The following is a 16,736-nucleotide window of genomic DNA, read 5'->3' on the forward strand; positions in this document are numbered from 1 at the left end:
GATTGCCGGGAGAATTATCAATAACCTCAGATATGCAGATGACACCACCTTTATGGCAGAAAGTGAAGAGGAGCTAAAAAGCCTCTTGATGACAGTGAAAGAGGAGAACGAAAAAGTTGCCTTAAAGCTCAACATTCAGAAAACGAAGATCATGGCATCCGGTCCCATCACTCCATGGGAAATAGATGGAGAAACAGTGGAAACAGTGTTAGACTTTATTTTGGGGGGCTCCAAAATCACTGCAGATGGTGACTGCAGCCATGAAATTAAAAAACACTCACTCCTTGGAAGAAAAGTTATGACCAACCTAGATAGTATATTCCAAAGCAGAGACATTACTTTCCGACTAAGGTCCATCTAGTCAAGGCTATGTTTTTTCCAGCAGTCATGTATGGATGTGACAGTTGGACTGTGAAGAAGGCTGAGCGCTGAAGAATTGATACGTTTGAACTATGGTGTTGGAGAAGACTCTTGAGAGTCCCTTGCACTGCCAGGAGATCCAACCAGTCCGTTCTGAAGGAAATCAACCCTGGGATTTCTTTGGAAGGAATGATGCTAAAGCTGAAACTCCAGTACTTTGGCCACCTCATGCGAAGAGTTGACTCATTGGAAAAGACTTTGATGCTGGGAGGGATTGGGAGCAGGAGAAGAAGGGGACAACAGAGGATGAGAGGGCTGGATGGCATCACTGACTCGACGGACGTGAATCTGAGTGAACTCCGGGAGTTGGTGATGGACAGGGAGGCCTGGCGTGCTGCGATTCATGGGGTTGCAAACAGTCAGACAGACTGAGCGACTGAACTGACTGAACTGAATTGTAATTAATATAACATTCTGAGGAGTACTTTAAAATGATACTGGGCACAGGAATGAAAATCTGAACAAATGGAAAGGTAAAAATATTCTTAAAAAGTAAGACACAACATTATAAAGGAGTCAATTCTTACTAAGTGAACACCATCCCAATAAAAATATCGATGAATATTTTGCAAACTAGACAATCTGACTCTAAAGTTTAAATAGAAAAATAAGAATAATCAGGAAAATTATGCAAAATAAAAATCTTGAAGTAAGGATATATGTATGTGTTTCTCTATCTTCTGTTTTATTCTGTTTTAAACTATAATAATTAAAACAATGTGGTCCTATAGAATACTGAAGTCTGAGAAATAAATCTAAGTATATAAAGGAATTTGGTAAATGATTAAAGTGATATTTCAAATCAATAGAAAATATAGATTATTCAACACACCCAGCTGTATGATCATCTGGGAAAAAAATATATCGGGGTCCCCACCCACACACTGCATAAAAATGTATTCTACACAGGTTAAATGTTATAATTTAAAAACTGAAACAGGAGAGTACCAAGGAAAATGTAGGTAAAAATATCCCCATATGGGAGCGGAGCATTTGAAACAGGACACAAAATCTGAAGCCATAAAAATTTTGTAAAGTTGACCACACATAATTTTCAAAATCTGGGGGGGGGGGGGGAATATATATATATATGTGTGTGTGTGTAGTAAAAAGACACACACAAAAAAAACTGGGGAGGTTACTTACTACAGTATTGCTTGTAATAGCCTGTAATGGTTACATTATATTCCATTAAGTCGATGTATTTATCAGTCTTCTACTGATAGAATTACAGCAAATACTGGCAATATGATACAAAGAGAGCAAACATTTCTATCAATAGAAAGCTGATAAATTAAATACATCCATATAATGGAATATATTGTAACATTACAAAAGGCTTCCCTCGTAGCTCAGTCAGTAAAATCTGCCTGCAATGCAGGAGACCCAGGTTCAATTCCTGGGTGGGTAAGATCCCCTGGAGAAGGAAATGGCAACTCACTTCAGTGTTTTTGCCTGGAGAATCCCACCGACAGAGGAACCTGGCGGGCTACAGTCCATAGTGTCGCAAGAGTCAGAGACAACTTAGCGACTAAACCACCACCATTTACCCAAGTGAGGCTTTGGCAGTCAGTGTGCTAAGCAATTCTGTAGAATATGCCGCTTCCGAGAAAATCTTATGAAGAGGACCATACCCTTTAACTGATATTATCATTTATTATAAACTCTTTGATCCTCATTCTTGTGATCTTGTACTCAGCAGCAATCTAAAGCTTTGGCAGCCAAAATGTCAACCAGATGAGAAGGACTATACCCTCTTCTGAGTTAGAAAACAGTGCTGAAATGTCACATTCAATATCACAGTGCAATAAATATTTTGTTAAGTAGTACTGATGCAACAGTGTAGCCTAAGATTCCATTTGAAAAACAGATTATGTGCAGAAATCTACCAGGTTTTTGTGCTGTGAGAACATTATTTTCCTAATATGCCGAATCTCCCACTGCTTTCTCCAGCTCAAGGTACATGAAAGTGACCTTTGGAAAACTGTGGCAACACTTTGCTTTCAATATCACAAACGTACTCTTCTTCTAAAGAAAAGAAAGAAGAAGAACTTGGACTCTGATTTCTAAAGTGCTCTCCAAATAGCATACCATTTTCTCTGTTCCGTTTTGACCTCATAGTACATAGGAAGTGTACACAATTCTACTCACTATTCACACACACACAAGTACATGCAAGCACACACACAGATAACCAGCACAGAGACATGTGTGGAACTATGTTCAGATAAAGATAAATGTCAGTGAATGCTTACCTGATAACGTGTTGGCTGATTGAGAATGCTGTTAAAACTGTGTGATTCAAAAACTCTTGAGTTAGACTGAGTGAAGAGGTTTAACTAGGAAAAAATACAATTAACCTAGTAAATTAGAATACATTTATTTGGAAATCATAAATACAATCTACTTTATTCTCCTTGATAACATTTCTGGAGTCAACATTTCCGAGGGATGTTTTGTGGAAGCTGAGTTGATTTCCAAAGGCAAAAATTAATGCAAATAACGTGCTCACATTTATCAAAATATTGGCAGAATGTCCTGTAATAAAACTATTGAAAAAATATATTATTTAAAATTTTTTCTTGAAAAAACAATTTTTTTTTAAGTTGGCTGGTGTTAAACAATTGTTCCTGGGGTCCTTGTATACTTTGTCAAAACGCCTTCATGGATTTGGGAAGAAGGTACATGAACCAACTCCATCTGCTTGAGCCTGATTCTTCTCCTACATTTGACCAGAAACATACTACATGTTCAGATGGTATCATTTGGCGAAACAGGACCAGAACAACATGTCTTGCTAAGTGTCTTGGTCTCAGACTGTGTCAGTTTCACCACTTTGAACAGAATTGGACTCAAGTATTTGGTTTTCCTTTCTAAGGTTTAACTTTTGAGTGGGTAGAAACAGCAAGCAAGAAGAGAAGCTCCTTACTGTCTACCCTTCATGTACGTGAACAGGGCCTGCATTTTATTTGCAGATATGCTACTACCTATAAGGTGTGATTCAAAGGCAGGTCCCTTTATCCAAAAATACGTACTTACTCCACCACCTGCCTTTCCACCATCATAACTCAGGAAGAGGCGGGATACTAGAGGGGTAGGAAATGGCACTGATAGGCAATGGTTCTCTTGATTTTGTCCTCTTTTCAATAGTGGCAGGAAAAAAACTTCGGGGAACAAAGTTAATTCTATTTTGCCGCTAAAGGTCAGTCTGTCGACTAGTAGGGCTTCCCTGGTGTTAATTCTCCTACTTTGCCACTAGAGGGCAGTCTCTGTTGACACGTAGCGCTTCCCTGGTATTAATTCTCCTATTTTGCCACTAGAGGTCAGCCTCTGACTGTTGACTGGGGTTAGCTGTACAAGATTGATTTCTTGAGTCTCTTCCCTGTCTTCTAAAAAAGAAAAACAGAAACATAATTTCTCCAATTTTTTTTTAAACTAAACTCAGGACACAGAGATTATCTGTGATGATTAATAAGATTAAAGAGATAAAGGCAGCTCCATGTACAACTTAAAAAATATAATCAAAATGGCAGTTTTTAACCTGTTATGGGGAAATGGGGAGGCTAAGCAGCATGGCTCCTGAGAAATCTGTGCTCAACCTTCCTTCTGTCTCCAGCAACTGCCCTGAGGAAAGCTATTCTTCCTGCCAGTGGTACCATGCAGGCAGGAGAGGACACTCTGAGCAGAGAATATCACCTGTTCCCCTCACATCCCTGCAAGCAAGCTGCTTTAAAACAAACAAACAGGGGTCTACAGGGCCACATGCCATCGGAATGTGCTCCCTTCAGCCTCTTCGTGTTTCTCCCCTTCTGCATTATGACAATATGAGGAATGAAGTCAGTGAAAGTCAGAAGTTAGTGAAATCAGTTGCCTACAGAAAGAAAACTTGAAGGTGTGACATGCTAGAGCTGAGTTCCCAGGCTTGAACAACTTCCTTTTCAAATAATAAAGCCCCAGAGAATAACAGTCAAATCCCCAGAGTAACAAAGTCCATTTCAGCAGTAGCAAGAGTCACCCAGGATGGCAATTAGAGCCCAACTCCTTTAAGAGACCAGCTAAGCTGCAGCCAAAGGCGTGGCCTGTGGGGAGGAAGAAGGGCAGAAACCAAGCCAGAGCCTCAGCTTCTGAGCAGGAGGTAGCCAGGTCCAGCAGAAAGAGCTAGACTTTGATGCTGGAAAACAGGAACTGCACAACTGCCCTACACTGGCAAGCCCCTGTGACCTTGCATGAGTGAGTTATAATGACTTCAGCTGTCTTATCTATAAAATGGGAGTAATAATAATACCTACCTTACAGCGTTGCATGAGGTTCAAATGTACGGCAAAGCACTTTGTAAACTGTGAATGAGGAAGGGCACTGATATTTGTTGAGGCTGAAATTCTGAACATCTCATAGCATCCTCACAGTAATGCTATGAAGTTTTCTCTTTCAGGTGAGACTATTACGGTTCAGAGTGATGAAATGAGTTGTCCATGTTACTTTCTAATAAGCCAGAATTCAAACCCAGGCCTAATGCCAAGGCTCTCTTCCTTACACTATGCTGCTTTTCACTGTATATAACGAGGTATTATTTGAAGTCACAGCCAATCACTGTCATGCAACTTAATTTCCTTAAGAGCCCATATTCAGGTCAAACAAAGAGGGTTTAAAAGGCTACATTCTGAAAGAGTAAGATGAAGGGTATTACAAACCTCGGAAATGCACATCGCTTTTAAAAAGTAAGACATTAAATTGTGCTAATCCCATCTTTACCCTCAGCATCAACTGAAAAAATATATATACACTTTATGGAGGTAACACTGCTATCTTGAGGGCTCCCAGGCTATTATAGCTACAGACCATTTTCACAACTTTCAGGCGAAATTGTTCTGTAACCCCATACATTTGGTCTTATCTGTTTCACCACCTATTATTTGAGGTTCTGCCCATATCCTTCTGTCTCCTATGCCAATTCTATCTCTGAAAATAAAGTTCATGATAATAAAGTGCTAGTGTGAAACTCATCTTTGTTAAAATTAAAGTATGACTCAACCAGGACAACTCAAATACAAGCTATTCTTGATTATTTATAAAAGGGAGTTTTAATGGTTAATATATGAGGGTGTTCTAAGGCTGCATCAACTTTATGATATTAAAGGAAAAAAGATTATTTAGCTCAATAATGGATTTCTACAAAGAAGAAGAATATGGTGGTGGTGAACTATATATACAACCAACAGAAAAATTTAAGACTAGAAATATGTAACTTAGAATAACAGTTGAGAAGCATGGAAAACACACAGAAACAAATATTTTCTGACAGTAACGTTTAACAAGTTAAAGAAGTTTTTTGTTTGTTTTTATTTTGGTAGTTTACATGAAATTCTGACTGAAAACAGAGCATAGACTAAGTGACTTCTTGGAACGTTATGAATATTTTAGTATTAGTCTATGAAGGACTATAGAATGGACAGTTACTTTCAACATCTTCTAAGTTCACACACCAGACAAACATCAAAAGACAAGGAGCATTTATCTTCAGGTCTCAGTAAGCTTTTGATACCTACCCTGGACTTTGAGTTACCAATTCCCATTTCTATATCCTTCTGTAGTCTTCTCCTTCTGCATTTGGAAAAGTTAATGATCCGCATGATGAAATAAACAAATGACTTTGGACTAGGAACCAGACTGAAGGGTGGAGGTAATGTTTTCCCATCATCAAAGTAAGATAACCAAAGTTTCGAGCGAGCAAACTTCCATTCTACATCACTGTCATCCTGTGTCACAAAAATAGAAAAAATATGACAACTGATTTTAAAAACTAAAGATTCTAGTGATTTATTCCAGTAGGGCCTTACAATGAACCTACATTATGCTTTGAAACAGAAAAAGTGGTATATGTACATTTATCTGCATATAATCTCTATTGGGCTATATAATATTCCAAGCATCGCTCTCACGATACTTTTTTAAAAATTTTTCTCTTCCATATTCCTCTGTCTGTACCCACTGAAATTTAACCAGAATTTTCTGTCTCCCATTCAAAAATAAAAATAAAACAAAGCAAAAAGCACAAGAAAAATTCAGGGTCAAGGAAGGATGAAAAGATTAATTTTCCTCCCCCCATCCAATTCTGCATATTCAACAATATTTCCCCACTTTCCCTCCTCATCCACACCCATCCAAGCCAGACTGTAGATATATCATACTACACTCCAAGAGCAAAGGAGATAAATGGCAGTATTCAAATGAACTGCACTTTGGAGTTATGTGTCTTCAAAGGTCACATAAGGCCCTCAGTGGCCTATTCCTGTCTTACAGCGCCTTTCATTCTCAGTGCTGCCCCCTGGTGGTGGGCATAACCATTCTAACCGGTAGACAGGTGGAGAGAAGAAATGAAGAGCTGGTCCATGGGTGGAAGAAGTTGGCTCAGCCATTTCATCCTGCCCAGTCTACCATTACCACACTGAAGCAGGTGTTCAGAGCACCACAGTTTTCATCTCTGGAGGATCTAACTTCTTCTTTGAGAACACTAACTTACATATTTCTGAAACACAGAGGCTCAGAGGACTTAACAAACAGCAAAGTACTAAAAAGATACGGTACGCTAAACTGGAGGAGATCAGAAAACATACACAGTGATGAAGAAAGGTACCAAATCAAGCGCAATCCAAAGCAAAAATAGATTCCTAGAATACTAAAAAGTCTGACTGCACCAAGACCATCATTAATGTTTGACAGACGTCTAGTAAGTCCTCTACCATGATCTTTCAGATGGTTCTGAGAGAAGGCAGCATAAGGGTAAACTCCGCTGTGCTCCTAGAAGACACTGGAAGGTGCATTACCACCTATCCAGACGGAAACCACAGAGAAGGGTCCTGCTTGGTGTTAAGCCTCTTTGTAGACAAGGGCAGGATGTCCACCACAGGACACAAAAGCAGACGCGGTGTGCTAGTAGAATGGATTGGTAAGGACAGACACTGTGGGTAGAAAGCAGGCTTACCTCAATCTCTTGATATGAGCTATTAATCATAGCAATGAGCATGTTGAGTAAAACAACGACCATAGTTACATTATATATTCCATATAGAACATATCCTATATTCTCTATGAATTTGTGATCATACTTGAGCACAACAGAAGTGACTTCAGACAATCCAAATATTGACCAAAACAAAGTCTTGAAACTTTCTTCTACACTGTTGAAAGAATAAGGTACACGGTAAATAAACGAACAGTTTTCAGTGTGAAAAAGTCAAAAGTAAAAATAAGTTATGGTCTGAATATTGAACAGATATAAAACGCTATTGTAAATATTATCATAATATCCCAAGTATAATTATTTGGGGTTTCCCTGGTGGCTCAGTGATAAAGAATCCGCCTGCCAATGCATAAGACATGAATTTGATCCCTGGGTCAGGAAGATCCTCTGGAGGCAGAAATGGCAACCCACTCTGGTATTCTTGCCTGGAAAATCCCATAGACAGAGGAACTTGGTGGGCTACAGTCCATGGGGTCACAAAAGAGTCAAAAATGACTCAGTGACTGAACAATAACACAGTTATTTTATTATGATACTTAATAGAAATTTTTCTCGCAACTTTTTAGAAACTGGTGATTAAATGATGCTGATATCTAGTTTTTCCAGGAGTTATTATCAAGAGAACATTTTCTGAGCTTGGCAGGTGAAAACGGAAGTAATGCCCTGATACCCATTCCTTTCTCCTAAAAGGATGGAAGTTTGGGGTTTGATTTTGCAGGTGGTTTGGAATTTCAAATCAGGTTTTCTGGAACAGAACAAAACAGGGATTAAAATTATATATCCACTTCAAAAAAATTATGTACAAACATATTCCTTGCAACATGGCAGTAGGGAAGAATGAAAACTACCAAAATATCCATCAACAGGAAAGTGGATAAAGAATTCTGGTACATCCACAAACAGCTATGCAGCCACTGGGGGAAAAACAGATCTAGCTTCATGTGTTTATACAAAATGATATCCAAGATATATTATTAGTGAAAAAATGACATTCAGCAAGTCTGAAATAGTTCACCGTTTAAATAAAAAGAAGGGTATACAAATACTTATATTCTTGTTTATGTAAAAAATACCTCTGAAAGCGTTCGAAAGAAATCATTGCCTCTGGACCTAAAGTGAAAGTGTTAGTTGCTCAGTTGTGTCCGATTCTTTGCAACCCCACGGACTGTAGCCCATCAGGCTCCTCTGTCGATGGATTTCTCTAGGCAAGAATACTGGAGTGGGTTGCCATTTCCTTCTCCAGTGGATCTTCCTGACTCAGGGATGAAACCTGGGTCTCCTGCTTTGCAGGTAGATTCTTTACAATCTGAGCCACCAATTACTCCTCTGGACCTAAGGAGAACTAAGAAACCAGGATCCAAGGCTGAGGAAGGGAACAGGCTGTAGATACTGCTCTACATAGATTTTTCACCACAAGAATATATCATCTACCTAAAAACTACACTTCAGTAGAAGTGAAGAGAACGACAAGAAAATTAAGGGTTCTGATTCTTTTCTCTTAATTTATATAATCTACTTCCTGATTCTTCCAACACAGCAATTAGCAAGTAAGCCCTCACAGACTAATTTGCATGCTTGGATCCCTTAAATGAACCTTGCCTGAATTTGGCTGGTTTTGTCATATACCCAAGCAGTAATCACTGATCTGTGAACTATAAGAATCATCCTTAAACAACTATACATATAGAATTTCATTAAAAAGGAGAGTTCAAAAGTAAGTCCCCCTTTTTTTGAAGAAATATGTATGGAAATAAATTTTAAAATTTACAAATTTTAAAATTTGTTAGATTCTAAATAACAATTTTATAGTTTTGTGGGTTTTAATGCTACCTTATTGATGCATTCATTCAACAAACATTGATGGAGCGTCTGATATGTTTCAGTAATCATATTAGACCCTGGGGGCAGAGGGTTGAGTAGAAAGTTTTCTATTCCTGTAGAGTTACTCTCGATTATGAAACATTTGATGGTGAAAACTAAGAAAAGCTATAGTCTCTTTTTCCCTGCCATGAACTTAACAACATCACAACATGCCCCCCACCCCTTCTCTTGGTCCTTTGCAAACCTTCTCGCCTCTGACACTGGGAATATAGATTCCCAAGAATCCATACATGTGCGGAGAGGGGAAGTGTGAAAAGGAGAGGACACAGGCAGCTCCTGGCTCCTACTATGGGCAAGAGCCTTTGTACAAATCATGTTCCATGTCCTCCCAATGGCCTGACTCAAACCTTATTGTGCTCATTTTAAAAACAAGGAAACTAACACTGAGAAATGTGAAGATAATTAATCAAAAGACCACAGCTAGAAAAGAGCAGGCGCTGCATTCGCATCCAGGTCTGCCCGATTTCCAGCCCGTGTTCCTTCCACTCTACCGTGCGGCCAGGCCCTCACACGGAGCAGTGACGCCAAGTGTCGTGTATAGAGTGAGTCCTCCCACAGGCCCAAGGGGTGCCACTTGTGCAGGACCTCTCTGGTCCTTTCCCGTATAGGTTCAAACGGAACTTGTTTTTCATTACAATAAAGTGAGTTTCAGTTCTCTTTCACCCCTATTATCGGCTCTATAATAACTACTTGGAAAAATTAATTCCAAAACCATTTAGATGCCTGGAAGGGCTTGATACTCTCTCTTAGCTTACAGGAAAGTCAATGAAGGTCTAGTTCATTTCCCACTGTGGCACTCCAGGGGACAGAGGGTACAAAGGCAGGCAGGAGAGATTTCTGGTCTCCTCACCTGGAAGGACCACAGTGCAGACAGACGGCCTGCCTTCCTGACCACTGCACAGCAACAGGTGAGACAGGGTCTGGCAATGTGGACGTGTCCATGCTGAGGGAACTTACAGGGACAATACCTAAGAGGAGTGAGTGCAGGGTGACCTCATGGAAAAGGTGAGCCTGCAGTGCGGCCCGTAGGACCAAAGGCAGGAGGCGGTGCTACTCTACAGCGGGCTGCACAGCATCAGCTCTAACTTCTTCCTCAACTCCCTGCACTGATTAATGACACACGAAAATAAAAGCCAACGCTCCTTGTTTTTGAAATAACAGGAATGGGTACAAAATGATGAAACTAAATTTAATGTCATAAATAATGTAAGAAATACCCAGTATTAAACATTTGCTACCCAATTCTCTTAAAAGAGAGAGTTTCATCTAGGATTTTACCAAATTTTGATCTATTCTGTGATCAAACAGTCTCTAAACTCAAAGAAATGTAATCTCACACAAGTACTGTTTCTAGTTTTGTTTTGTTTTTTTCTCCCCACCCCTTTTTTTTTTTTTTTTGAGGTAGAGTTGATGTACAACATTATATAATTTTCAGGTGTACAGCACAGTGATTCATGATTTTTAAAGGATATGTTCCATTTATAGTTATGATGGAATATTGGCTATGTTCTCTGTGTTGGTCAGTACATCTTTAAGCCTATCTTACTCCCAGCAGTTAGGACTTCCTACTCTCGCGCCCCTACACTGCCCCCTAACCGGTTTGTTGTCGTTATATTCACTAGTTTGCTCTATTTTTTAGATTCCACATATAAGTGCTATCATACAGTTTGTCTTTCTCTGTCTGACTTATTTTACTTAATGACTCCAAGTCCACCCACATTGTTGCAAATGACAAAATTTCCTTCTTTCTTATGCCTGAGTAGTATTTTTTAATATAAATTTATTTATTTTAATTGGAGGTTAATTACTTTATACTATTGTATTGGTTTTGCCACACATCAACATGAATCCGCCACAGGTATACACGTGTTCCCCATCCTGAACCCCCCTCCCTCCTCCCTCCCCGTACCATCCCTCTGGGTCGTCTCAGTGCACCAGCCACACACACACACCCCACTTCTCTATCCATTCATCTGTGGATGGAGACTTAGGTTGCTTCTGTATCTTGGAAATTGTAAATAATGACTCTATGAACATTGGGATGCATTTATCTTTCTGAATTAGTGTTTTTGTTTTTTTCAGCTATATACCCAGGAGTGGCACTGCTGAGTCATACGGCAATTCCACTTTTTTAAAGAAACCTCTATATTGTTTTCCATAGTGGCTGCACCAATTTACGTTCCCACCAACAGTGCGCGAGGGTTCCCTTTATTCCATATACTGGCCAGCATTTGCTATTTGAGGCACTAACTGTTTTTAATGGATTTGTCATACTCTTAAAAGCATCTTCATTACAATTATTGAAAACATTTTTTTTTACTTCATCTAAACTTGTTAGCATTTCTGTTAATCATACTTTTTTTAGTAAAATGTTTTACTTACGTGGTAAAAGCAGCATTGACTTTAGCCCCAAGGTAGTAAGAATACAATATGAACATGCCAATCATAAAGGCAAGAAACACCATAATAAAGAGGACCATGAACTTGAATATGTCCTTTACAGTCCTTCCCAGAGAGATCTGCAAGGGCCCGAAGCTCTCATTCGCTGGGAGGATATAGGCGATTCGAGAAAAGCTGAGCACAACAGCTATGGCATAGAGGCCTTCAGATATGATCTGAGGGTCAGAAGGGAGCCATTTATCCCTGGCTACAAGAAGAGAGAGAGAGATTAAAAATGGAACTTTCTATTCACGGCTAACTACACAAAATACCTTAAACAGGATCTGACTTGTAGGTAGGTGGTTATTATCTCCGTTGAAACTACTCCACGTTTAATTAACTGTCCAGACACTATTTTTCATATTAAACTAGAAACACATGAATTGTACATTCATGTGGTTTCTTTTAATGGAGGAAACACTATTAGAAAGATACAAAACAGACTTCACATTGAGCAGAAACAGAATGAAGTACAAAAGATGAAAAAAAGAGCTGAAAATGCTTCATTGAGTTCACATTGTGTCCACGATGACAAAACAACTGATTTGATTGGTTTGTCCCCCCAGTTACCAGGTTTATCGACCAGGCATTTTATCATGCTATAGGCTCAGTTGGCACACATGTTCTTTTCCATATTTCATGGGGAAACTAGTTCATCTAACAGCTTATGCAAGTAAAATGTCATATTACAAAAAGTGAGAATGTCACTGAATCACAATAGTGCTGTCAGCATTTTGTCTAAGCAACATAGCTGGTCCCTGGAAAGTATAAAATGCTACTGAAGCGCAAAAATCTTGGAGACAGATTCTAAATGAGGACCCCCAACACGCTTTTCAAGGTCACTTCTGTAAGTTCACAGCAGACAACTGGATACTCATTTCTCTGGAAGATCACCTAAACACTGTGTCGTTAATTCTGTGCAAACTGGGTCACTCCCAGAAGGAAGGTGCATTGCACAAACTTCTGACAACAAAAAAAATGAACACTTTTTGGATGTTTAATACATAGCAGACACTATGCTTTCAATGACCTTATGGATTTGAGGTAGTCACTCTCTTCTTAAAGATACAAAAATCAAGGCTTAGGTTAAAAACTTGATCAAAATCATCATAAGGAGTGAAGCCTAATTCACAGATTCCCCTTCACAGTCATAAACACACATGAGTAAATTTAAATAAAGAGGTACTGAACTAGTCATGATATCTGTTACACACAAATGCAATCCAAGCTAATTCCTTAATTATAAATGGTATTCATTTATTCATTTGATCTGGCTTCACTGGTATATAAAAACCTTTGCTTGGTGACAATAAGAGATAATGTGTTTCCATTTCACAGTCTGTAAAACATTAATATCTTCATTTATTTATTTATGTATTTAAAACCTTTTAATTTTATACTGGAGTATAAAAATCAAGTGTTGTGACAGTTCCAGGAGGTCAGCAAAGGGATGTAGAAATACATCTACATGCATCCATTCTCCCCCCAACTCCCCTCCCCTCTAGGCTGCCACATAACATTGAACAGAGTTCCCTGTGCTATACAGAATGTCCTTGTTGGTCATGCATACACCTTCATCTTAGAGCAGGCACCCAGTCTTCTTCAACAATGTTAACATGCTGCTGGTATGCATCACGATGTACTTATAAAGAGTCATTCCTCACAGTCAGAATGCATTTAAACTCTACACCTAACTTTCCTTATCTGTAAAATGAGGCTTATATACTAACTGCTAAAGTCTTTTCCAGGTTTAAGATTTTGCAGCTATATGAAAATTAGCTCATCGCAGCTCCCGTTAGGCCTTAAGGGAAGGGAGGCTAACACTGTTTTACATCGGTGTGCAGTGGGCAGGGATGGCATCAGTGTCTGTGCAAACTGAAGGTCCCTGGGTATCTCCCTGCTCTCACCCCATGGTGTCCTGAGAAGCACAACATCCTCCCCAGCAATTCTGCTGGTTCTGCGAAGCTTACATGCTCATCGTCACTTTAGCTCCTATTTCCTGCCTCTGCTGAATTTTTGCGCATTTCTGTTACAGCAGTTTTTAGCACTTTTTATTATTTTATCTCCTCTAACCCAAGCTCTCAGGGACTCATCTTTCACATTAAGCAGTTTATCAAGCTATTTTCTCCCCCTCATTACGACAATTCCATGTCCTAAGAATATTTAAGAGTAACTATGTTCTTTGCTTTAAAGGTGATTTTCTTCCACCTTGAAATACCTCCTTTTTCTAGATGTGAAAACTGAGGCACAGAGAAGTAAATTAATTTGAACAAGGTCACACAGCAAGGGAGGGTCAGTGTCTTGATATGAATCCAGTTTTATACAGCTCTAAAGTTCATGCTGTCTCCACTCTCTATATACTTTCAACATGCATTTCATATTAAACATACCCTTCAGGGGCATTTCCTTCCAAGATGTGGTTCCAATACCTTCTCCTGAGACATAAGAGGACTCTGCGCCGGATAACTTACCGTAAGTGAAATACTGTATCTCTGGTGGTAGCGTAACTTCACTGAGGTCACTCTCTTGAACATAACTGTCCACATACTGTTGTGCCTTTGTTGCCTGAAGGAAAGCCAGGAATCTGGCCGTGAAAGCAGCAATGAAGATGGAGAGCATGCCAAAGTCCAGGACGTTCCACAACTGCAAAATGTACTCCCTGGGTCCTTCCAGCCAGAGCTCCTTGCACTCAGACCACATCATTCCTGCCAGAACACACACATGTTACAGACAAGAGTTTATATCTTGGACTGAGAAGCTAAGAGTCCCCACCTATAAAATGCCCCGTGTGCAAAGCACACCATTAAGTACCATAAAGCACTGACCTGACTATAGCCCATAGAAGTGCTGGGCAGAGTTACATGAAAGAGACTTTGACTAAAGCAATGATTCACTCCACCAAGTTAGATTTTGGTGAAATATAGTTATAAATGTGGCACCAGAAACGGTGCTACGCTTATGGGGGTAGGGAAGGAGGGAGGGAGGGAGGGAAATAAGAAAGGCTCTTCAAGTCAAATGACTTTGCCCCATGAAACACATGGAGGAAAGGAGAAAATTCATCTTTATAAAATGACAATGGTTAATTATCAAATAATGGTGATTACTGGAGAAATAAGCCCTTAATTGAGAAACCTACTATACACTTTTAACAAGAACAGTTTTCCAATCATCCAGGCACACTTCCCTCATTCCTCTACCCTCTTGTCTCATCTCAGCTTCATGATGAAAAGGTGAGGAATTCTTGGAAAATTAAGCTGGAGGCCCTAGGGCATTATGAAGAAACTGAAAGCAGAAAATATTCTAGGGAAAGGGGACAAAATATTTCAATTTAACAACTGTTTCCAGATGGCACCAGTGGTAAAGAACCTGCCTACCAATGCAGGAGGCGTAAGAGATGAGGGTTTGATCCTTGGGTCAGGAAGATCCCCTGGAGAAAGGTATTATTCTTGCCTGGAGAATCCCATGGACAGAGGAGCCTACCAGTCCATAGGGTGGCACAGAGTCGGACATGACTGAAGCAACTTAGCACACACACATGCCTGACTACGCAAGGGGAAAATACTATAGAGTTTTCAAAAGAAATGTAGTGGCTCAAAATAAAATTCATAAAACAATTACTTGACCCAGGTGAAGACCATAGGAGTTAATGAGAGGAGAAGCAACCCATTAATTCAGGAATTGAGATGATACCAAGAAGCATGCTGGGTGAAATAATACACAAAACTGACTTTGGATTCGTGATCAATCAATAATATGGTTTCAATCTCCATTTTTTAATCATATTGCTTAAAATGTTTACTTTAACATAGCTGCTGTTCAAAATGAGCTATTGTGGGACTTCTCTGGAGGTACAGTGGTTAAGATTCTGTTCTTCCAATGCTGGAGGCACAGCTTTGATCTCTGGTCAGGAAAGTAAGATCCCACATGCCTCACAGTTCAGCCAACAAAAAACAAAGAAAAAAAAATTCCCCAAATGGGCTATTGTGAGGTGAAGTAACAAACATTCCTAAAATGGAAACTCTCCTTAAAAAAACCTCTGAAACTAAAGCAATAAATGTTCTTTAATCATCAGTTAATGGCCACTAAGTTATTGCAGAACTACTTCAATTAAATGCTTGATTATCACAGTGAGTCACATTTTAAAAATTGCATTTTATTCAATAATTGAAGTTGGATTTCTGAAACATGATATTAATATTAATGCATTTATAATTAAGCTCATGTTACTCATAAAATTTGTGTTTAGTGGTAAGGGATATCCGTCAGCATCATCAAGCTGCCAAATTATTCCATTACTTGCTAGTCTCTTTATCTTACAATGGTGATGTTGTCACCATATAACATACCATAGAATTTTAAATAGAAAATGGCAATCATGATATAGATGCTATTTTTGGTAGAAATTAGAATACTCAAAATAAAAGGCTTACCAAGAACCCAGACCATAATGAGCATTTCAGTCCAAGTGAACTGTGTGGTTTTCACCCTGAAGATCTGTTTGGGATAGTCAATAACAGTGATGTTTGGCAATGTGGTGATTCCTTCAAATCTGTCTGAGGCGTTGAAAACAAGCAGGCCCAGGAAGATGATGAAAGAAGCAGCGTGTGCTACAAACTTCATAAAAGGACTTCGCAGAACCTTCCCCAGCTGTAATGAGGCCAAAAACAAAACAATCCAAAACCTTTAACTTTAGAAAATCTGGCTTCCACTTATGAAAGCTACCATATACATAGGATTTTTTTTTTTAAAGTGAAGTGAGAACACTCAAAATTCTGCTTTTGTTCTGAAGAGCTAGCTACACATTGTGAAAATTACTCCTTTTAGGGGATGTTTCCTTTAAGAATAATTTAAGAAGTCTTCAAACTGCATTGTTTCTAAATATCCAATTTGTCTTAGGATGTACTTCAGTCACAGATGCATTTCTGGAAATTACAAGGCATATACTTGTTATTCTTATTTTTATGTGAAAGACTAT

The 16,736-nt window shown here is 39.1% G+C and overlaps 1 protein-coding gene across 5 annotated transcripts in view; it reads right to left on the reverse strand.

Moving 5' to 3' along the window:
• Positions 1 to 16,736, reverse strand: part of TRPC3 (transient receptor potential cation channel subfamily C member 3) — a 75,154-nt gene that overhangs the window by 16,919 nt on the left and 41,499 nt on the right. For 2 of the 5 annotated variants that reach the window (XM_018061501.1, XM_018061499.1), the window contains exons 5-11: positions 16,192 to 16,408; positions 14,233 to 14,466; positions 11,705 to 11,969; positions 7,403 to 7,598; positions 5,967 to 6,176; positions 4,710 to 4,757; positions 2,676 to 2,759 (exon numbers count right to left, since the gene is read on the reverse strand). In XM_018061501.1, the coding sequence (XP_017916990.1) occupies positions 2,676 to 2,759; positions 4,710 to 4,757; positions 5,967 to 6,176; positions 7,403 to 7,598; positions 11,705 to 11,969; positions 14,233 to 14,466; positions 16,192 to 16,408 (1,254 nt within the window). Of the gene's footprint in view, positions 1 to 2,675; positions 2,760 to 3,036; positions 3,810 to 4,709; positions 4,758 to 5,966; positions 6,177 to 7,402; positions 7,599 to 11,704; positions 11,970 to 14,232; positions 14,467 to 16,191; positions 16,409 to 16,736 lie in introns of those variants that run through there. The other 3 variants (XM_018061503.1, XM_018061500.1, XM_018061502.1) reach the window with 3 other exon arrangements.

This window comes from Capra hircus, chromosome 17 (genome assembly GCF_001704415.2).
Source record: "Capra hircus breed San Clemente chromosome 17, ASM170441v1, whole genome shotgun sequence".
Taxonomy (NCBI): domain Eukaryota; kingdom Metazoa; phylum Chordata; class Mammalia; order Artiodactyla; family Bovidae; genus Capra; species Capra hircus.